This window comes from Cantharellus anzutake, assembly GCF_015039405.1.
Source record: "Cantharellus anzutake strain C23 chromosome Unknown EI90scaffold_52, whole genome shotgun sequence".
NCBI classification, from domain to species: Eukaryota; Fungi; Basidiomycota; class Agaricomycetes; order Cantharellales; family Hydnaceae; genus Cantharellus; species Cantharellus anzutake.
This window is the reverse complement of record NW_024067002.1, coordinates 229,133-252,416: the sequence shown is the minus strand read 5'-3', so window position 1 is coordinate 252,416 and position 23,284 is coordinate 229,133. Positions and strand designations below refer to the sequence as shown.

At 46.6% G+C, this 23,284-nt stretch overlaps 3 protein-coding genes across 3 annotated transcripts; 2 read left to right on the top strand and 1 right to left on the bottom strand.

Annotated features, from left to right (window-relative positions):
- Positions 1–266: 266 nt before the first annotated feature.
- EI90DRAFT_3128771 (uncharacterized protein) lies at positions 267–2,068 on the top strand (the record flags this gene model as incomplete). Its single annotated transcript, XM_039064128.1, has 3 exons — positions 267–385; positions 442–494; positions 1,695–2,068. 3 exons carry the CDS (start codon positions 267–269, stop codon positions 2,066–2,068), a joined length of 546 nt encoding a protein of 181 aa, XP_038912273.1.
- Positions 2,069–11,074: 9,006 nt separating this feature from the next.
- EI90DRAFT_3128769 (uncharacterized protein) lies at positions 11,075–12,705 on the top strand (the record flags this gene model as incomplete). The annotated part of the gene is made up of 6 exons (XM_039064127.1): positions 11,075–11,424; positions 11,477–11,534; positions 11,592–11,609; positions 11,665–11,730; positions 11,787–11,969; positions 12,040–12,705. 6 exons carry the CDS (start codon positions 11,075–11,077, stop codon positions 12,703–12,705), a joined length of 1,341 nt encoding a protein of 446 aa, XP_038912272.1.
- An 8,261-nt stretch (positions 12,706–20,966) lies between these two features.
- EI90DRAFT_3128767 (uncharacterized protein) lies at positions 20,967–22,303 on the bottom strand (the record flags this gene model as incomplete). Its single annotated transcript, XM_039064126.1, has 5 exons — positions 20,967–21,230; positions 21,305–21,471; positions 21,522–21,699; positions 22,093–22,209; positions 22,262–22,303. The coding sequence occupies 5 exons, from the start codon at positions 22,301–22,303 to the stop codon at positions 20,967–20,969; spliced, it is 768 nt and encodes a 255-aa protein (XP_038912271.1).
- Between the last annotated feature and the right edge of the window lie 981 nt (positions 22,304–23,284).

The following is a 23,284-nucleotide window of genomic DNA, read 5'->3' as shown; positions in this document are numbered from 1 at the left end:
GGGGTCCGTCCCCTGACACTGTGCTACAAATGTGAGGAAAGGGGAGTCATCTGTCAGGACACAGCGAGGAGGGGCAGCGTGCCTGGACCTTTCCCCGGAAGGGAGGCTGGAGATAGAGGACTGTCAGGGCACACCCGCCTGACCCTGTGCCGCACCCCGTGCCGTACTGCCCTACTCCACTTTCCCCGCTATCATCCCCCGTCCCTCCTTTCTCACTTTCCCCTTTTCTCTCTATTTCTATTCTACAGTCGATTTCCCTTTTCTCCATGTACCACTATGTACCTAACCCTGCTCCCCTGATCGCCGCACGCGCCGCGCACACACTCCTGCCTACTGAGCAGCCACCTCCGGGATCTCCCACAGAGACACCCGGGGAGGCGCAGCTGTGTGCGGAGATGACGTGGCTTCTCCCACGTGACCCTGACCGCATGTATATAATAGCGCCTGGGGGTGGGAACAGAAGAAGCAGCCTTCTTCTCAACTTCCCACTTCAGGTAAGTACCATAGCTTTCCCCTTTTAATGATAACTCAACTTCCCACTTCAGCCTAAGTGGTTGGGGATGCTCACCCCGTGACGGGACCACCGCTATGCATAGCCGACACCTGTCCCATCAAGTCCCTCGTGCCGGGACCTCGCCGCTTTCAGAGCTGTCCCTGACAAGGACAGGTGGAGGGACCATGGCCTCAGTGACTTGGAGGGGAGCGCTGTGCCTACGTTTGATAACACTTAGTGTCTGGTCCTTAATTTCAGAATGGGGGGGGGTGCGAACTCTGGGGGATAGTCATTATTGTCGATTTGCACTGAGGTGCCATCAACTACAGTACATGACTTATATACATAATACAAGACAAATTGGAACAAAGGGAAAACCCAAGAGGGACTTACCCACTTGCCAGGTTGGCAAGCTCGTGAGAGAATCACCTTATTGAGCATTGTGGAGTGGGTAGGTGAAGGGTGGAATTAGCGACAGCTATTGGAAAGTGGGAAAACCTTTGCAGGGTTGGCAGAGGTCCTAGGAGGTCTGGAGTAATATTGGAGCAAATGTCAAGAGGACACCAAGATGGAAGATGCACCAGCAGGGGATGAATCACCACATGATGGTGCAGCAGACAAACCAGAACTGCCCTGAACCCCCCCATTGGGAAATCAAGCTACATCTAGCAAACGGTCTTGCCAACCCACATTGACATCAAACTTGCCTTCATCCCAGCTGGCAGTGAAATGGCACTGAGCCCCAAACTGAATCAAACCCACTGTGTCAAAGTTCTTGGCTGAAGGCAGCTACATCAGAAACAGTGGATGCTCAGCAAATAAGTTGTTCAGCAAGGTCAAAGTCACACAGAGGTCCCAAAGGGGACAGTGATAAACTTGTTGCCAGCACAGGTGGCATGAAAGACCATGATATCCTACTTCATCACATTGTACAATAGCTTTATAATATTGTGAATGAAGTATAGGTCCATCAGTCCATTGTGATCTAGTGGATTGGCCAGCAAGTTGATCTGCCCTTGTCATAGAATTCTTTGCACATGGAATTACGACATCAATTTGAACCACAACTGGTTTCCTTAAGCACCCGGTTGTAGAATTCTTCATGCATGGAATTACAATGTTTGGCACAAACTACAATTGTCAAACCCGTACATACCTGATCCCAAACTGACTCCTGGACCCCCATCTTCACCACCTCCAGAGTCCTACCCTACCACCATCCGTTCCGATACTCACCTTGGACCGAACACCACTCCTCTTGCCACCCTCCTCCTCCTCCTCCTACTCCTCTCACTCCTCCTCTTACTCCTCACGACACCTCCACCCTTCCATCACTCTCCTACCCTTCTCCCGTCCACTCCAATACTCACCTTCGGACCTGACACCTTTGCTCTCCTCCACTCCTCTCCCCTTTCCTCTCTCCTCGGTCTTCCCTCTGACCCTCTTCTGCCAACCCTCCGCCAAGTTACAACCTTCCGCTGCTGTCCCGTACCCTGTACTCGGACTACACTCATACCTTTGCTCCGAGATTCCATCATAGTTCCAACCTCGGACTTTGACTCCACCTCAGCTTAAGTCCATTGCATTGGTGACTTCATACTACGTAAACACCATTGCCAACATTCCTTGGACTTTCAACCCCACCTCTGTAACCTCTGTAAGCTCCGTCCCAAGCTCCACAGATCATCTTCGGCACTTTTGCCACTTGTAATGTATCTTTCGCGTTTTCCCCTCATCCTCATTTGGACTGCTGCTTCTTCCCATTCTAGCCAGTTAGTCATCATCCCCACTTCACCTCACCCTCCTGCCCCTCTGGGCTTCGCCCTCCCTACCTCCTTTTGGATGTACCACAGGTTCTTCCCTATGACCTTTGGTACCACTCCGCTTCTGTCATCCCTTTGTTCCCATCCAGACGCTGTTGTGGGGACAAGTCCGTGCAGGTCAAACCAACCCTTATCACGCATTTCACCCCCTACTGCATCAGGGACTAGGATTGGTGAGTCGTGGTAATAGTAGGAGTTGTAGATACTGTAGAGGTGGTTCTGACGAGTCCAAGATCGTCGGATTTGGTGGAGTGGTTGAGGAGATATGACCTTTTCTTTATTTTCCTTACTATTTTCATTCATTCATGCATGTGACTTTCCTTTTATATTTGTATTGGACTCTTCCATGACAACTGTACAGACAGTTAGTTAGAGGTTAGACAGAGTATCAGCACCATACTTGCAGGACCCACATCTACCTGAGAGATAGAGAGATACCTACCCCCCCTAGACCTGAGTCACGAGTCTAGATTGATAGACCCGTTACAACGCCTTTGTTCCGATCTGGACCCCCTTTGTTTCCCTTGTGCTTTCACCCTCTCCATTATATCCCAGCGCTTGTACATACTTGTTTTAGGCCCTTAGTCTAAAATCGACCTGAAATGCCCCATAGAGACTTCCTGCTTGCTGCCTATGAAATTAAGAACCAAATGGACAAACATCAATGGCACAGTGCTCCGCTTGAGTCGCTGAGGCCAAGGTCCCTCCTTGCTAAGTCTCTGGTTCCCCTCTGGAATCGTCCACCCTTGCCCAGTCCTAACATGAAGGTCCAAAACGAGTATGTACAAGCACCTGTATATAATAGGGAGACAAAAGCACAAGGGAAACAAAGGGGGTCCGAATCGGAATGAAGGCATCCAAACAGGAACAAAGGGATGACAGAAGTGGAGCGGTACTGAAGGTCATAGGTCAGAACCTGTGGTACATCCAAAAGGAGATTGGGAGGGCGAAGCCCAGAGGGGCAGGAGGGTGAGGTGAAGTGGGGATGATGACTAACTGGCTAGAATGGAGAGAAGCAGCAATCCAAATAAGGATGAGGGAAAAATGCGAAAGATACATTACAAGCAGCGAAAGCGCTGAGTATGATCCATGGAGCCCAGAGGTTATGGAGGTAATGGAGGTTACGGAGGCAGGGTTGAAAGTCTGAGGAATATTGGCAATGGTGTTTACATAGTATGAGGTCACCAATGCAATGGACTTAAGCCAAGGTGGAGTCAAAGTCCGAGGTCGGCACTATGATGGAATGTTATAGGAATGGACCTAGAATCTTATGGTCCGTGACTATGAACAATCAAACCTTTGGTCCCTGCACCTTTATTTCATTGTCAAACCCCATGCCAAGCTTTCCCACTGGGTTTTGGTGCTGGCTGGGGAATTTGTTGAGTTTCAAGGGACTTCCCTTGACCATTGTGACTTTTATATTAGATAGTTAGAAGTCATATGATGTGTAAGGCAGATGCTGAAAAATGTCTTTCCTTATCTAATACATAACCCACAAAACCTTGTACCGTGATTGTAACTGCCACACCATTGTGCCACCATTGTAAGCCTTCTCTGTAACATCTGACTTGGTCCATATCGATGTCTACATTGATATTCTTACAATCTGTGAGAAAACCTCAACAGCCCAGTGAGTTCTCAGACACTGGACCTCACTCTTCCTGCTCCCACCCCCCCGTGGGTGGTTGAGCTCCCATTCCTATCCTTCCTGTAGTACCCTACTGGGTCCTATGACCCTTCCTCCCTTCTTGGGAGGGAGAAGTGACTCAGGCAGTCCCAGGATGCCTGGCCACGTACCCGCGGGCCCAAATTCCCACGGTCACTCACTACCATGCACTGGTCAACCAACCTACCTGTCCCAACAAATCCCACTACTGGTACACTCCCTTGAGTGCCAAGTAACCGATAGACAACCACTGGGCTACTCCCTCAAGGAGTGCCAACTACCCACACTACCAGTATGCTCACATGAGTGCCAAGTCACCGCTAGCCAACTGTTAGATGGCTCCCTCAAGGAGCCCTCATTATACCTGCTGCTGGTACGCTCCTTGGAGTGCCAAGTTACCGCTAGCATGTCACCACACCTGCTGCCAGTATGCTCCTCGGAGTGCCAAGTTACCATTAGTACACCCAGCCTCAGATCTCCTCCTGCTCTCCCTTCAACGGCTACGCAGCCACCTCTGTCTGTGAGCAGAATGGCTCAGGTTGGGTTCCCCGGAACCCATTCCTGTAACATGGAATCTTGGAGTGAAGGAATGAGCAGTGTCTGAGTACAGGGAAAGGGACAGCGGCGGAAGGTTGTAACTTGGCAGAGGGTTGGTGGGAGAGGGTCAGAGGAAGGAGAGAGAAGTGGAGGAAAGGAAAGGTGTCAGGTCCGAAGGCGAGTATCGGAGCAGATGGGAGAAGGGTAGGAGAGTGATGGAAGGGTGGAGGTGTCGTGAGGAGTAAGAGGAGGAGTAAGGGGAGGAGTAGAGGAGGAGGGTGGCAAGAGGAGTGATGTTCGGTCTGAGGTGAGTATCGGAGTGGATGGAGATAGGGTAGGAGAAGGACAGAAAGGTGGAGGTGGCATGAGGGGTAAGAGGAGGAGTGGTGTCAGGTCCAAAGGTGAACATCGGAACAGATGGCGGTAGGGTAGGACTCTGGAGGTGGTGAAGATGGGGGTCCGGGAGTCGGATCGGGATCGGGTATGTATGGATAATGACAATATCCATACAACTCCAGACCTCCGCTCCTGATTCTGGACCTCCATCACCTCCTCCAGAACTCCACATCCTCCACCACCACCTCCCCCTGTCAGTTGTTGAGAGCTGCCCACTCTACCTCTGGCTCCAACACAACATCCAACACTACCTCTGATCCAACTCCGGTTTACTCCGGGTCCGATCCCAACCTTGTACCTTCCAGACCAGAGCTTGTGATGCTCCACACCTCCAGCTCCGGACTCCTGTACTGGAACCCCATTGCACCTCCACCTCCAGAACTCCGGTCACATCTCTGCCTCTGGACTTTGACCTCCTCCTCCATCTTATCTCCTTGTGTTCCTTATTGCATTTCATTTATTACGTTGTAGGCGGGCACAGCCGGTACCACGCAAACAAGCCGATTATCGCGATTCTACCACCCATGTCAAGTACCCCACTCCCGAAACACATTTACCACTGTTTTAGATACCTCTTCCACGTTTTCCATATTTCTTCCGATTTTTTCAAGCCATTCCCGACCACGGACAACCATCAGTTTCCAAATTGGGTAACTGTCACCCGCATATTCCGCCGCTTCCTCCATATCTCCATCAATTCTCCACCGATCCGGACGAATTTGGTATCGTTGGAAAGCCCTTGTTAACACGAGTTGAACGATGTTACGAGTAACGCATTTGGTTCAGCGGTTGTTCCGATCGCCATGGTTCTTTATTTCCTTAACAACATCAATATTGCTTTGATATTGCTTTTTTTTCTTAAGTGTTCCTTGTGGATCTGTTGCCGTCATAGACCCGTCGGATCATTCGGATTTCCACGCGTATTTCTTTCATATTTATAGTTACCCTCTTTCCTGTATTTACAAAGAGGACTCCCCCAACAGAGAGAGGTGCTCCCCAACGAACATGAAGTTCTAGCAAAGTTTACCAGCGCCCAGAGCGGCGAATACGAAGCCAAAGAGGCTCAAGACATAGTGCAGGGACAGAGTTCCCATCAGTTTGATTATCAGTGAGATTTACGAGATTTATCATTTTTATCACATAGCACCGGACCATTTCTCCTCCCCCTTCCTCATCATATGAACCTCCCCTGAGCATTCCCAACTCTGTGGCCCCCTCTCTTTCTCGTTAGGGTGGTAGATCCCTTGCCCCCTTACAACGTCTTGCCAATATTCCAGACTTAGACTTCTGACTCCGGACCTCTGGAACTTACTCTGGACCCTGCAGTCTCTACTGTATGGTGTCATTTAATTCTCTTGTTGCCTCTTCCTTATTTAGATGGCTGCTTCCTTTCCACATTAGTCAGCTGTTATTCCCCACAACCCACTCCACTCCTTCCCCTCTTGGCCTTGCCCTTTTGGGAAGCACCATAGAGTTCCAACCCTTGACCCTTGTGGTTGTTCCCTCATCCAGTCCCCCTTTGTCTCCTTCCAGTTCCCTTTGTCCTCTGATTCCACTCCTGTATTATTATATATACACTCTGTACATAGTTTCCTGGACCCCAGTCTGAAATCGACAACTAGAGTCAACAACTAGAGAACCAGAATTGACTGGATTGTCCCCCCAAGAGACTCCCCCTGCTAACCTGAAATTAAGGACCACCTTAGACAACAAAGCAGTGGCACAGTGCTCCACTTGAGTTGCTGAGGCCAAGGTCCCTCCTTCTTGAGTCCCTTCTCCACTTCCAGACAATTGTGTGCTCTATACCAGTAAGGAGATGAGAAGGAAGCTAACTTCTCATCTTCCCACAGTGGCCACCATATCAGGAAAACTTCTGGGGATACCCGGAAGTCACATGAGGGCAGGATCCAGGGCTGGATCATGCACGTGTGGAGCATGCAGCATGGGAAGTACATATGTGCAGGAAGTGTAGTGGGTCTGGACATGAGTCCGGGTCCAGGCTAGTCAGGGTGTGTGCCCTGAGAACAAGCAAACTAAAATGAATTGCTTATCTACCTAGCACGTTGTAAGCGCTAGGATATTTACAAGGTTTTTAGTCATCAACCAAGTCTGTCAAAAACCTGGATCATAGGGGAAAATGCGTGAGTCCAAATGCAGGCAGGGCTCAACTAGAGGGGATCCGAGAGCTCCGGTAGTGAACCAAAGCTTCTCCAGGAAGCCCGGTTCTGCTGGATGGTACAAGAGGCTCTAAGGAGGATGTGGCCTCAGCAACTCGGAGGGAGTGCTGTGCCTCCATTATGTCTCAGTTAGTCCTTGTATTTCTTGTGTCTGAGGTATCTTGTAGAAAGGGGTCGGGATTCACTCAGAGGGACTTGGGGTAACATTTTAGTTGAGATTAGAACTTGGGAAAACTACAGGTTCTAATCTACAGGTATTTATGTGGGGGAATGGAAAGGACTTTAGTCAAAGTCCAGATGATAATAGAAAACACCGAAAGGTGCCGAACGATATCCTTAACGGGGAACTGAGGTGTTGGGTCAAGGAGGGCAGAGTAAGAGGCCGGAAGATGAATGGGAACAAGAAATGGGTAAGAGGGGGTTAGCCGACTGAATGGTAAGAAGAAGATAGTCATGCTATGAATGGAAGGTGACTAATAAGTGATGACGTTGTAGGAGAAATAACGGCCACACTATGGAAACCCATTATGGAAATATGCCAGATAAATCACAAAACCTCATACGACAAGTAGATATGAGAACATAGAAGGACCTGAATTTTAACGAATTTTACGAATTTTTACGAATTATTACGACTATACACGATAAATCGAAAGAAAGAAAAATAACAAAAATACTTCAAGCTTACCATCAACGAGACGGAATTCTCGGGGGAATTTATAGCAAATATTAAACCAAGAATTAGGACAATCGACCAAGATTTGACTATAAAAATAATCAGAGAACCTCCACGGAAACTACTTTCCCACGTCCGCACACATAGCAAGGATGGAAGTACCACGGAACAAAGATTCCTCAGGAACTAATGCAAAAGTCAAAGTCGTGTTTATAATAGGAAATGTAGATGTCACCCAAACGGAACCAATGAGAGTAATTATAGGGGAAACTACCCATAAACGACGGAGATATGACTAAAACTCCTGCAAAACGAGGACAATGTCTAAAAAGCAAGCGCGAAGATTAACTAGTAACGACCGAGACAAGCTTGATAGCCCATTAGAAAGGAAAGGATCTACTCTTAATCCTCCCAAAATTCCATAATAAAAGGATCATGCGTTAATGAGAAATCCAATAACGGGAATAGCGACATCAAAAGTCCGAGCTCAGGGACAAGACGATGATTGCGTAGGATCCATAATTAAAACATACAACGAAATTTACACGGAAATTATGAAAAATAGGAAACTATAGTTATGCAAATTCTCAGCCCAAACGGTCCAGCCGTTGTGAAGTTATACCCATGACGGGAATATAGGAATCCGCATCATGTGTAATGACACGTGAGGGTGGCGATGCGCAGGGAACCGGCTGTCGGAACCGAGATCCGCACTTCGGCAGATCGCGAAGACCAATTTCCGTCCAAATAAGGAAGAGCCCAGTCAAAACAAAGCACGAAAAGTGCAAAACAACCTTAGATCATGAGGGAAAAATCTGAAATAAATCACAGAAGCCCATATGAAAGAAATAAACACCCGCGCATATCATAAATCCGGAACAACTAAACGAAAACGGCTCCCGCATACGAACAACTATGGGAACGACGCACGTGATTACCGAATGTGCGCGCGAAACTTTGCTAACTCAACGAATACAGGGAAATAGGACACAACCTTAGTACCATTGGAAAGGTGGGAATAAATGAAAATTTATGATACCAAGAACGTGAGAAAACATCCAGAAATGAATGAGATACAAGGACATGAAGTTAGAAACCTGAAAACACGCGGGAAGACAGCTTCAAGAGGTCTAGAGCCCTAAATAAAATACATAAAAATATGATATCTTCGAGGACGACCTACTATAACAACGAACAATACATATGGAGGATTAGGATGTGATAATACAAAGGGGAACCAGGGAATATGAACGAAATTCACGAAAACTACTAAACTACGACGGACCATGGCGGGAATTTTAGGGAACGATGTTCTAATGAAGTAGAGAGCTATAACACATTCGTTTGAGTAATTCTTGATTACTAGCAACTTTTTCTTTCAGTTTTAAACCTGAATAATTCACTCATTTATCATTTCAGTCTCATTTTAACTAAATGTCACTAAATAAAATTGGAATAAATCAGCTGAAGGTCTCAGCACAGTCGCACGCATAGTAATGCGAGGTTTGAATTCAGTATGACCGAGTCATAGCGAACTTAATGGGAAATATGGGGAATTTGAAATAGGGAACTGCGGCAAATGCGGCGCAGACAAATTCTAATTAACCATTAAAATAGCTTAGGCGAGGAAGGACAATAAGGATTCCAGGCGCAGTCTGACCGCAGTAGAGCCGCAGTTCAGCGCAGCAAAGCGCAGCGGAACTATAGCGTGAAAATTTCACTTTTTATTCAGTTTGAGAAAAATACACTGTAAATAAATCCTGTAAATAGAAGGTAGAGCATGAAAAAGGAAGGCGACCCAAGGAGTATAAAAGGGAGACCCTTTCTGCGACCTTTCGCCCCCCTGAGAGAAGTAAGAAAATAGAGTATTATTTTTCTCAAGCATTTCTGGTTGTCACTCCAGTGCGAAAAAGTGATATACAGTTAAGATTGCCACTGTAGTAAAAGGCAGCAATTAAGGAGAGAAATATTAAGTAGATATTTCAACAGGAGAGCTGGTTAACACTCCAGATTTCAAAGTGTAAACACAAAACAGTTATTTTGCTACTGTTAAAACAAGCGATAAAATAAAGACAAAAATAAAACGAACTCAAGGGACACTCCAGACACCATCCAAATTCATTAACTGAATAGAATCTTTGAAACTTCACCAAGTAGAAGATTAAATTCAAGTTTAAATCCAAATTAAACAACGCTACACAGAATTACACCTAGACAAATTAATAAATTTCAATAAAGAAACAGCTCCGCAGGGCTCGGTTTATCTGTAAGTCAATTCCCAGGAACTTTAAAACTAACCCATAAAAATAGAATTAGCCAAAACACTCGGATTGGTACTATATTTACAATAAACAACACTAGTACACTTCCCCATCCTAACTAAAGAACCAGGGAACAGCTTGGTGGTGGTCTCGTTTGAACCTCCCAACTGACCTTCCTTCGTTCTCTCCTTCAACGTGAATGGGGTCACCAAAGGATGTGGGTAGCTCCGAAAGCGGAGTTATGTATCCGAAGGATGTTGGGTGACTCCAATAAATGAAATGGGTGGGGAAATGGTTTAGGGGTATGTCATGGGATGTTGGAGATCTGTCAGGAGATTGGAGCAAATCCGGAGTCTCCAAATGTTCCGACTCGGGGCCAAGCTTCCGGGATGGGAATGGCCAAGGTTCGGTGTGCCACAAACAGGCTGGAGCTGAGACAGTTAGGAAGGGAGGTGACTTGGGGAGTGGGGAGTTATGGTGTAGGGGATGGTGAAGTTGTTAGGAAGGTGTGGTGTGGTGGGAGAGCACGGGGTTGGGATTCCAGGATATGACAAAGTCAGCAAAGACAAGGAAGCTCACCTCAGTACTGAACAGGCAAACTGAGGGAGAGAGACAAGGGTGAAAAATTAAGGCTTTTAAGCCTTCTATGATGTGGCTGGAAAAGAGTAATCAAGAAAGGAATGATGGACAATCATGTAGATCGTGTGTCTGTGTGCAAGATATGTGGGATGTTGACCTTTCTCCTAATATGAATTTGAGGTGTGTTGGGCATGCAAATTTTGACTTGGTGCTATTGGGGATGTTGGGGAAAAAATATGGAAAAATATGAAAATGAGTGTGCATGATGTAGGATAGTGATGCAACAAACGTATAGAAGTACTGGTTAAGATATGGAATCCCAAAATGGACTAGTATTTTTGAGCGTTAGTGAAGTCAGCATAGCAACAAATGTGGAAGGGAATAATAGAAAATGAAATAGGAGAAAGGACAGGATTGTTGAGGCCGTCCATTTGCCTCACCCGAGTCCCCCCCAGTTACCAGCATCATGCAAACCAAGTTTCAACTGGAAAGGACGCCCCTCTGCGCAGGCAGCCAACTCAGCAATGAAGACGACGATGGATACAGTGAGGCTGGTGAACAATTCAAACCACTCCACATCACAATTACACTTTTGGTGCCAAAGAAGGACCGGAACGGGAAGGTCGCAAGGAAGCCTGACGTCGTCCAGAAACAATTCCAGCTGCCAGGCATTCTTGGACACAACAATCCGATCAATCCATCCATGTTTTGGAAGACTGGACTCGAAGCGTTGGGTCCTACCTATGCCGCAACGTACACCCCCGGCAATGACAGTGGTCAATGGCCAGTTTTCAAGTGGAGGAAAGACGGTGCAGCGTATGTACCTTATTTACATACACTTATGATTATAACCAAGCCTCATCTCCAGAGTGAACAAAGGCCTCCTCATCGAGATGGACAGTGAATTCTCCTCCATGATTCAGAGTGTACGTGACCAAATGTTGCTTGGAATTGTGGTGGAGGTGGATTTGTCCAGCTTTCAGGTGATGCAGCAGTCAATGGTATGCGGCATCTTTGTTGTATGATCAGGCCCCATTGAATTGACAGTGAAAACAGGCACCCAGTGCCCTAAGTGTCCATCCAAGCAGTCATTTGGTGGGTGGTTATGGCTGTGTGAACAAAGTAAGCGCGACGTCTTTGTCACTGACAAGTTATTTATCCTCAATTCCCCAATTTAGGCACCCAATGCTGCAGATCTTACTCCCCTAGAGGCTGAATGTGCTGCGAAGGTTGTGAAACTTCAAGAGCGGTGGCCATGCATTGACACGGAGCATGGCGGGCAATACTGCTACGTCCGCAAACCTGGTGAGGCATGTGTTTCTTTGTCACCACATGCCCTCAAGCACTGGGCATCTAGCTGGGTGAGTCCAATTGGATTTATAGACATAGTAAGTATATAATAATAATAATAATGCCAACTTTACATAACAGTTGGAAGGCTCGGCAACGTTGGACCACCCACCCAACACCAAGTATTTTGATCACACCACCCACCACCGATCCAAATCACAATCCCAAGGCCCAGCAAATCCACCTGGCAATAACCAGCTTGAGGCTCTCACGACGCTTGCACTTGCAACATTCATGTCCACATTGAATCCGAAGGCCTCAGTAGCATCACCTGACAAGTCTCCGACGTCGCCAAAAAAGAAGGCTGCATCACAACCCCCTTGCAGCCCCCAGAAAACAAAGCCGATCCTCACATCCTCATCTATTGAGAAATTCGTGAATTGGTGTGACATGGCACGTGGTGAGGACTGGAGCGCTTGCATGTCTGGCATGCAAGCTGAGGATATTTATCCAGACGACCATATTGAGAAGATCTCCAATGATGAGCTCCGGAAAGCTCTTGGGCTTGGGCTTGGATCTGTCCACCGATTTCGTGCAGCAGCATCTGAGTTCTGGAAATTAGAGGTCAAGGCAACATCCCAGTCAGCTGATCCTGTCACGCACGATGCCCCAGGTTCTTCCTTGGCTGGACATAAACGCAAGGCACCAGAAGACTGGGTGGTGGTCCCTTACAGGCGAAAGTACCCTGATGGTGGTGGTGAGAAGCAAATACATTTCCGCCACTACAAAGATGAGCGTACTTGTTAGAGATGGGCGGAAATGGACGACTCCGGAGTGGAATCGGAGACTTAGCGTGGAGGGACCTTGGCCTCAGCGACTCAAGCGGAGCGCTGTGCCATTGCTGTTTGTCCATTTGGTCCTTAATTTCACAGTAGGTGAGCAGGAAGTCTCTTGGGGGCATTTCAGGTCGATTTCGGACTGAAACCAGACGAGTATGTACAAGCGCCGATATATATATAAGGAAGGGGCAAAAGCACAAAGAGAAACAAAGGGTGACCGAATCGGAATGAAGACGTCCGAACGGGAACAAAGGGTTAGAGGGAGCGGAGCGGTACCGAAGGTCATAGGGCAAGACCTGTGATACATCCGAAAGGAGGTAGAGTGGGCGAGGCCCAGAGGGGCAGGAGGATGAGGGGAAGTGGGGGTGATGACTAACTGGCTAGAATAGAAGGAAGCAGTAGTCCAAATAGGGATGAGGGGGAATTGCGAGAAATACATTACAAACGGCGAGAGTGCCGGAGGCGGTCCGCGAAGCTCGGGGGTTGCGGAGCTTACGGAGGTTACGGAGGCGGGGTTGGAAGTCCGAGGAATATTGGCAATGGTGTTTACGTAGTATGAGGTCACCAATGCAATGGACTAAGACCGAGGTGGAGTCAAAGTCCGAGGTATGGACTATGACGGAGGCTCGGAGTAAGGTACGAACGGTGTCCGAGTGTGAAGTACGGAACAGCGGTGGATGGTCGTAACTTGGCGGAAGGGTGGCGGAGGAGTGACGGAGGAAGGAGAGAGGGGACAGGTAAGGAAGAGTAGTCAGGTCCGAAGGTGGATATCGGAACGGACGGAGAAAGCGTAGGGGATGACGGGAGGGTGGAGGCGTGGTGAGGGGGGAGCGGAGTTGTAGGAAGGGTGGCGAGTAGGGCGATGTTCGGTCCGAGATGAGTATCGGAACGGACGGAGAAGGGGTCGGAGAGGTAAGAGGAGGGGTGTGTTGCCAAGACCGAAGGTGAGTATCGGAAAGGCAGCGGTAGGTTATGACTCCGGAGGTGAAGAGGGTGGTATCCGGAAGTCGGGTCGGGGTCGGGTATGCACGGATATGACAGTACTCCAACTTACAATGACAGTATGCCAGTATTCAATCCTCCCCCTTGCGACAATATCGACGACATATGGGACCAGTATGTAGGAGAGCAAGTAAAGCTACAGGATGAAGGAGTTCGCGATTATGTGATGGTGGCAGAGGGATTTTGGATGCCAATTCCGCCAACTCAAGGTAACTTCTTCAATCCACTCACCGACAATGCCCCTTTTTATACAGACAATGAGTGGTATTCACTCTAGTCACAATCTTCATGTCTTTCAGCCTTATATACTGTGTATAGTAACCTTACGGGGCAATGCGAGAGACAATTTTCATTTTTTTTGCTACTGACAAACATGAGAGAACAGGTTCAAAAGTAACCCGATGCACGGTACCACCCTTGTGCCTGCGTACTGCCAACCTGAGAACAAGCATCATAGATGAAAGAGAGGGGTGTTGCACGATGAACAGCATCATCATAGTGATGGCGCATCCAGCCCTTGATGAACGAAAATGACAGTTCGATTGGGTTGAAGTCAGGTGAGTATGGTGGCAAATACAACAAATGGCCACCTAAAATATGTCAGATCAAAAAAGAGCAGGGATAAGAGCTAATATCACACCTGCTTCCACCTCTATAAGTTCATGGACCTCATCGCCATGGTGGATAGAACAATTATCTAGAAGGAGAATGCTCTGTGGTCCGGGATATGGCCGCATGATCGGCACCTAATTACTTGAATGCATCAGTGGACAGTGACTGAAGTGAAGGAAAAATGGACAACATGCTCATGCAGAAATGTAATAAATCTTTCCCCAGTTACTGGTCCCTCAAAAACCTCGAATGCAAGATACCTGTTGATGCCCATAACCGGCAAAATTGAGTAGCGAGTCCCCCGGATGAATCGGGTGCACACAGGACAACGCTTTCCAAGGCAGGCATACCCCCACCAGCGTGAAACAGTACGTTCATCCTTTGAACTCTCATCAATACAAAGGAGCATGTCGAGGCTGTGGACAAGCTCAGCAAAGCAGCACTTGAATGCAGCACGGAGGAGTTCATTCCTCTCCATTGCAACCCTAGTTACCTGCTTATGTGTGAAGAACAAAGAGTCGAGTGTCTGTTTGAGAGTGGCCATGCTAACATCAAGGCCAAATTCTGCATGAACACGCATTCAAAGTTCGTCCATGAGAAGGGTCCCATCATTATCAAGATGGGTTGAGATGAAAGTAACAGCATCCCTTGGGAGAGCATGCGGCCGTCCAGCTCTTGTATGCTCCGGAGCCCGAATGCTGCTGGTGGACCTCCACCACTTCAGAATACGGTAAACCAGGGCTTTGCTCACAGAAAGAGTACGGCTGATCTGGAGAATGTTTAGTCCATCAAGCCAGAGAAATGGGATGCGTAGCTTGAGGTCATCACTGAGACGATTTACAAGGGGCATGTTGGTAGCGGAAGAGGGTTGTTGGTCGTTGTTGGATGTTATTTGTGTTCAACATGGGGTGTCTCAGGGGCAAGGTGTACGTACATTTTTTTGAAATCAGCTATCCTGAAGATCATTTCGTAATACTCCCTAATCCCATAAGAGGATGCTGGGTAGGGTCTTGCTCGTTCAACTTTTCTACGATATTTCGTTTTTCGCTGTAAATTCAATGAAAACAAAAGCCATCTGCAAGTAGTTTTTTTGGTGTAAAATGTATCAACACGAAAATTTGCCAGTTGGACATTTCCAGCACCACTGTGGCTGGTGTCACACCAACCTTGCCACCTCTTCTGGTTGCTTGTCACACGTCACAAGGAGAAGCCGGTTGACTATTTTGTGTCACACTCGGAACCTCAGCCGGTAATTGGTCGTGCGGGTACAGTAGGCTGTTAAACTCTATACTATTGGGAACATATTATATTCTCCAACATTATCAGCCAGCAGTGATTATCTGAGTGGGATATCAAGTTAGATATCGCACTCTGGCTAGTCACCATCACTTATATACCTATTTGGGTGGCCAGCCAGAACAAACAGAGCAATGCACAACATGAAGTTAGAGGGATGAAAGACCACCACCAGTGCCAGCAGTTACAGTATATGTACATTCGCAATAGGGTGCCCAGTGGTTTGTTGCTCAACTGCATGTGTGCATGTGAAATTCTCCAGTGTGGTATGCAAGTGAGACAGGAAGTAACAAAAGGGGTATGATATCTACAAAGGGGATGACACCGATGTCACTATAGGTTCAACCCAGTGATAATCTCAACTACTGCTTCCAGTGCCTTCCTGTCACTCCCACTGAATCCCCCTTGCCTATGGCTTTCCAACAGTACCTTACCCACCCCATTTGGCCCAGTGGTTCTTGAGTTATTGACAGGCACCACCAATGGCTTGTGAGGCTTGACACCATGTAAAGTTACCAAGGGCCAGGGATACACCATAATTTGGGGAAAGACAGGGTCTAGGATGGTTATATAGATGTCCCTACTGTCCTCCTAGTACGTATTGATGTGTGGGTGTAGAGATTTGTGCAATGTGGCAGGCATGGGGACTTGGGTTTGGGGCAAGCAGGAATATTGGGGAAAATGCCAGGAATGAGTGTATGAGGTATTGTATAAGGACAAGCAAAGAAGGTATTCGCCACATATGTAGTGTGTGTCACTGGGTAAAATCCACAGAATTTGAGTTTTTGCAGTGCACAGACTTGTCCCCACAACATTGTCCCTCCCAATCAATGTATATAACACCTTCCCATCATCTCCATTGGACTCTCCTTGACTCTAGCTTTGTGCTGATATGCCATTCATCCTGATTGGCTTGGTGGATCTTGAGATAGGCACATGCCATTCAACATGGTGTTGAGTGTCCTCATATCTCTGTTAATATGAAACTTGGCAGAAAAATAAGCTTAATTCTCCTCTTTCAATCTTATATTTTGCTGCTGAAACACACACATGGATGTCAGGATGTCAGGCAGAATGGTGGGGTGAGTGTGGACATGGGAATTGTCCACTCCCCATGTTTGCAAGCAACCAAAACTTGTTGTATACTGAGCACCATGTTGTGAATGAAGTCTTGATAGGTGGGTTGCATGCACGAACTGAATCTCCCTGGGGCTCTTCACAAACATTTTCGACTATTTAGCTGAGTTTTGGGACCCCACTACAATCCAGCTGGCCCCTGTCTTGCTTCCCTGGGGCCCCAAGGCCGGAGTGGCTCTCCCACTCTCTGGTCATGAAAAAATGATAATGAAATTGAAACTGGCAAAATTATAACAAATAATATAACAAATAATGGTAATGATAAGACAAGGCTTCATGTTACAGGGTGGGTGACACCCATTCCCCCCTCCAAGTCAAAGATCCATCCCACATAGCCTTATCATCGATCAAAGGATTGAGAATGATTATGGGAAGCCTTTGACCTGCCATATCTGCAGGGAAGGTCTCTGCACTTTTGGCGTTGGATGTTGTGTACCCCATTTATGAAAGGTCAGAATAGGGTGCCCAAACAAGTTTGGAGTACACATTGTTCCAGACCTTCTCCCTAATACGATTGCCACCAGTACAGTTGAATCACTGGATGAATTCCCACCAGGCAGCATGAAACGAATGCCACCTCCAACCCCTACCACCCTCTTCTCCATCTTCATCACTGTCAGAAGGCACCATCTCAAGCTCCCATTGGTGATATGGATTACTTGAAGGTCTTGAACCCTCTGCTTGGTTGCTTGAGGACCCTGAGGAAGGCAGGGTTGAAGCAAAGAGTCCAGGAGAGCTAGGGGCAGATGAAATGGGAGATGAACCAGTCACAGATCATCAGCAAACTTGGTAGGGAGCTCTCAGAGCTCACAGAGCTCTGTGAAAAAATTGAGTCTTTTTGCTGTGCACCCTCTACACATTGGGTGGAGAAAATTAAATGTTTGAATGATTTTGTTCTCCTAAGGATGCAGAAGTGCAAAGATAATATGGGTGTGTGTCAGAGACTAGGTTGAGATGAGGGAATGTCTCCATGGCAGAGGGCTTCGGCCTCAGCAACTTATGCCAGGAGCACTGTGCCAAGTTACATGTCCATGCCCTAATTTACTTACTGGCAAACGAGAACTAAAAGGGGGTCAACTCTAGTCAATTTTATTACTGAGGTGTAACCTATGTACAAGTTGAGTATATATAGTTACAACGAGGGTGGGCCCATAAATGGCAGGGCTGAGTGGAGCAGAGCTAACAGAGTTAAACATTAGCCAATTGAATATTACTGACAAGTTGGGTTATGGGGTTAGCGGAATGGTAGGTGATAACCCAGAAACAGAAAGGAGGGATAGGCCCAAAGGTGGGCTTGCAGGGCAAGCAAGTGTATTGCCCAGCAGAGGCGGGAGTGCGCTAGCAGACATCGGAGCTGTCTGGAAGCCTTCAGGGCTCTGTACTTAGGGAGGCATAGGTAATATATTTAAAAGAGGGGGTGGCGACCATCAAGGGAAGCGGAGGTAGTCTGGAGGGATTGGAGGCAGTGGAAGTTGATGGCCATGGATGGATATGACAATATATGTGTGTGTAAAATGGCCATTGTCATTGCTCTGAAAGCTCATATACCTTTTGTGTTTACTAAAATCAGCACCTTATTTGTTTATTGCTATTTACAAAATATGAGGAAAACTCTGAAATTCAAAAATTTGCACTTTATCTTTCATCTCATTTCTTGCTCAAAACTCAACCAATTTTGATGATTCTATGTGAATTGGAAAGCACCAAAGTGTGGCAATGTAACCATGCATGTTATGTAGGGTATAAATCAGTTTCAAAAAAGTGTTCCAAATGAAGTAAATTAAAAATACCACCCAATAAAGCAAACAAAAAGCTGATGTATTCTTCAGATATCATCCAAGCCTTTGACACCAAATTTCCCATGGTCAAAAAGCCATGGTTATTTGGCTCACCAAAACGTGGTGGGAGCTTTTCTAACACTGTTGCTACATTGCCCCACTTTGGCATTTTCCAATGCACATTGAATTATCAAAAAAGTGATTTAATTTCTTTTCCAATTATTCCTAATTTCCTGAAATATCTCTCCCTAACTTATCCCAAATTTTCTGATTTTCTGGACATTCTCCATTTTTAGAAAGTCCCCCATTTTCTGAAATTTCCTTAATTTTCCCTGACTTTTTTCAAGTTTTTAGAAACCCCCAGTTCCCCCTCATTTTCCTCCCATTTCCCCTTCATCCCCCCCTCAATTTCCCCCCCAATTCCCTCCACATTTTCCCCCCCATCCCCCCTTTGATTTTCCCCTCATTCCCCACCTCATTCCCCCCCCCCCAATTCCCACCTCAATTTCCCCCCCATTTCTCCCCCATTCCCCCCTCCAAATTTCCCCTCATTCCCCCCCCCCCCCATTCCTTCCCAATTTCCCCCTCATTTCCCCCTCATTTCCCCCTCATTTCCCCCCCCCCCCAATTCCCTCCTCAAATTTCCCCTCATTTCCCCCCATTTTCCCCCCATTTCCCCACTCATTTTCCCACATTTTCCTTAAGTAATTTCAGATTAACTGTATGTATATCCCTAAATTTGATCTATATATTAATTTGGCTATATACCCTTGGTGTGTAGTGCCACATGTTTGTTCAGTTGCCTGCATGGTAGGGACTTGGCTGTGACTCATCACATGATGCCAGAGTCAATGCTCTTAAATTTTAATTTTGATATCGGGTAAATTAAACACTCAGGGAGCTCATATAGATAATAGTCCCCTGTGTGCAAATATAGCTCTATGAGCTCTCAGACCTCCACATTCAGGTTTGCTGATGATGTTGACATCATGGCACCAGTGTTGCCAAAAATGTGGTTGAAATCAGTGGCTGATGAGGAAGATGGGAACATTGGAGGCACATCAGCAAAAGTCCGTTATGCTCCGGAGCATCAGGAGTGGCTGGAGCATGTGGGAGACAAACAGCAGATTGGGCACTCCTGGAGCCAATAGTGTTCTCCTGGGAGGGGGTTCAGGAGCAGCTAGGAGTGGTGAGGAGTATGCAATGTGCCAGGAGCAGTGGGAGGAAAATTTTGGTCTCTAAAAAGTTGAAAAAAAAAATTTAGGGAAAAAAAATCAAAAAAAAATCAGGAACTATAGTGCCTTTAAAGTGCTTTCAGGACATATAATTATTTGCGAAATTGAGGAAGAAATGATGGAGAAAAATGGAAAATACTTTCGGAGACCCGAGAAGTAATGAGAACTGAATTGATGGGAAAGTCTGAAAATTGAATAGGAAAGTGAGGGGAAGCCTTGTAGCATTGTTATTTTCTGCTGTTGTGATTTTTCCTGATTGTTCTTGGTCTCACTCCCAGCTGCTCCTGGACCCTCCCAGGAGCTTTCAGGAGCTTCCAGGAGTATTGAGGAGCAGCTGGGAATGAGACCAAGAAGAATCGGGAAAAATCAGAACAGCAGAAAATAACAATGCTACAAGGCTTCCCCTCACTTTCCTATTCAATTTTCAGACTTTCCCTTCAATTCAGTTCTCATTATTTCTTGGGTCCCCAAAAGTATTTTCCATTAGCTGCTCCTGGACCCTCCCAGGAGCTTCCAGGAGTATCCAGGAGCAGCTGGGAGTGAGACCAAGAAGAATCAGAAAAAATTAGAACAGCAGAAAATAACAATGCTACAAGGCTTCCCCTCACTTTCCCATTCAATTTCCAGACTTTCCCATCAATTCAGTTCTCATTATTTCTCGGGTCTCCAAAAGTATTTTCCATTTTTCTCCATCATTTCTTCCTCAATTTCGCAAATAATTATATATCCTGAAAGCACTTCAAAGGCACTACAGTTCCTGAATTTTTTTGATTTTTCCCCTAATTATTTTTAGAAGTCCCTATTTTTCAAATTTTCCTCATTTCCCTCTACATTCCCCCCTCATTCTCCCCCTCATTCTCCCCCTCATTTCCCCCTCATTTCCCCCCTCATTCTCCCCCATTTCCCCCTCCTCCATATTCTGCAAGTCCGAAAGTGATTAAGTTGCCAGATTAATCATATATCAGGCCATAAATTTTGACTGTATACTGGTGAGTCTCAGTGTCCTTGATGTATAGTATAGTGTTTGATCTAAATGTTAAGTAGTGTCTTGTTGTGTTAGTCTTGTGGTAGGAGGTATTCATGGGGAGTCTTCCCTCTTTTTTTTCCTTTTCATTTTCAAATGCTCCAGGAGCTCCCAGAAGCTTCTCACCCCTATACATTTTGAAGCATTAAATTGTATTTACTGGATATGTTTGTGCACAAAGCAATGCTCCATGCCCTCCTGGGAGTGCCCTGGAGTACCTGACCAACTCCGGAGGAAATGAGCTGTTCCTGGACCGGCCAATCTCCTCCTGATTCTCCCAGTGCTCCCCATACTCCGGAGCACTCAGGAGCATAACAATTTTTTGCTGATGCACATCTCCAGACAAATCCAGGGAGCCATCATCAATGGGGCTACTCCTGCCAACATCTAAAGGGAGTGGGACTTCTCCCTTTGAAGATGATGGTAGAGGATCAGGGAAAGCGCTGGGGGGGGGGGGGGCAGTGACTTCTTTTCCCTTGAAACCCCCTTTGTTTTCTGCTTCTTTCCTTTGTCAGCAACATCATTGCTTCTCTTCCTCTTGTGGCTTGTCCCTTTCCCTTTCACTTGCACAATGGAAGGAGAGTGATTGTCAACCTCACTGTCACTTGTATCCCCATCACTATCTTCATTGTTGTTCAATGCCAAAAATGCTGGGCAGTATGTCAGTATAAAATGACTGAAGACCTCAATAGGGACATACCTTTAGCTTTGGAAACAAATGTTTCACTCTGCCTTGCCTTTCCCTGGGCAAACTGATGCAGTAAAGTATCTGTGGTACCATCTGCCAGCAGCCAGACTACTGTGACTTTCTTGGTTTGCCCTTTCTGTTGCACATGGCCTATGACCTGATGCTCATCTTGGGAGCTCCAAAGTTGATCCTATGGGTGAGTATCAGAGAACCATTGTCAAGGTCAGAAGCCAAGAAGCATACAGCGAAATAACAACATTTGCTGTTGTGATGTTCAGCCCCATTGTACCCACACCACTAATGATCGACACATGGCAAGGGTTGCCTCTGCAATCCTGCTTGGAACTGAAATGGGCAAGAGTTTTATATCGGACATGGACACTATCACCTGAGGTTGCAGATTCTGAGTTGATATCATTGACCTTCAGTGCAGAGTGGATGAGATCGACTTGTCAGAGCCACCAAAACAGATGATCCATTGGAAGCCAATGAAGAGGTACATATCATTGCACAATGCCCCCTTGGAGTCTAGTATTGGGTCTGCTCCATTCCCCTACTGGACAAAAAAGGAGATGAGAGTCACAAGAGCCTTGAGTTTGGTTCCACCCTTCTCCTTGAAAGTCTCTTGCAAATCAAACAACCAACAATTCTTGTCTAGTCCTGGAGACATGTTTTCCTGCTGTGGTCCAGAATAGAATGCCTAAAAATATCATGTCAGGTAGGAAAGATCCAGCAGAATCACACAGGCTCACCCAAGGATCAAAAAGAGCACCATCCCTTCTGAACAGAAGCATTTAACATGTTATACATCACACAGCTTGGGTGACCAACCTTCCCTCACCTTTGCAGTCCTTGTGTGCTTGCTCAATCAAACCCATTTCATTGGGTGATAAGGTGATCTTGATGACCAAGCGCTTGTGAGCACACGGCCCAATGAGCGGCTCTCCTTGAAAGTCCCTAGACTCCCCAGTGCATCGAATCAAATGACTCTTAAAAGAGCCTTTCAACCATGAAACAGTTCCAGTTGTGCATAGCTGCCTTTGAACTATGAGAAGATTCTGGATGATCTAGATATCCCTTCTGAGATAGCTCATCCTAAGCACAAGGTGCACCTGATCTGATCCATTGAGATCCAGTGTGGCTTCATGTGCAACTTTCCTGATTGTCTGTTTGCTGGACCAGAGAGGGACTTGGTGGTGTGAAACCATATGGCAACTCAGCACACAGGCTTCCCCCACCACCCCATTGAGAGCTTCATGCAGGTTGTTTTGCCAGGACAAAGTGGCTTCCAGGCATGGGCAGTGTATGGAAATGACCTATCATCTTTCGGTGTCCATGAGACTGACTTGGAGGACTTCTTCACTAAGCTCTCTGACAACAAATGCTACAGATGGCAGCACAGTGGGACCATGGAAGCCCCCAATCCACATAAAGGAAATGCCTTCCTCACCACATATGGGTGGTCGAATTGCACAGAGGGTCTCCCACATCAGGAACTTCATGAAATAACCATGATTCATGCCAAAGATAACCCCACTTGGATGCAAGGGCTGTCTTCCAGAGTCAGAAAGTACTTTGAATGGATCAACCCCATCGTCAAGTTCACCCATCCTTTGGTCCTCAGCTGGGTCAACAGCAATTCAGAGTAAGTCCCTCTGTTCATCATTTATATGGCTTTTTCCCATCTCAATCATCATCATAGCAACCATAACATCCCATTTTCATATCTGCAGGACTCAGCAACCTCTGAGAGATATGAAGATCTTGGAGTTCAC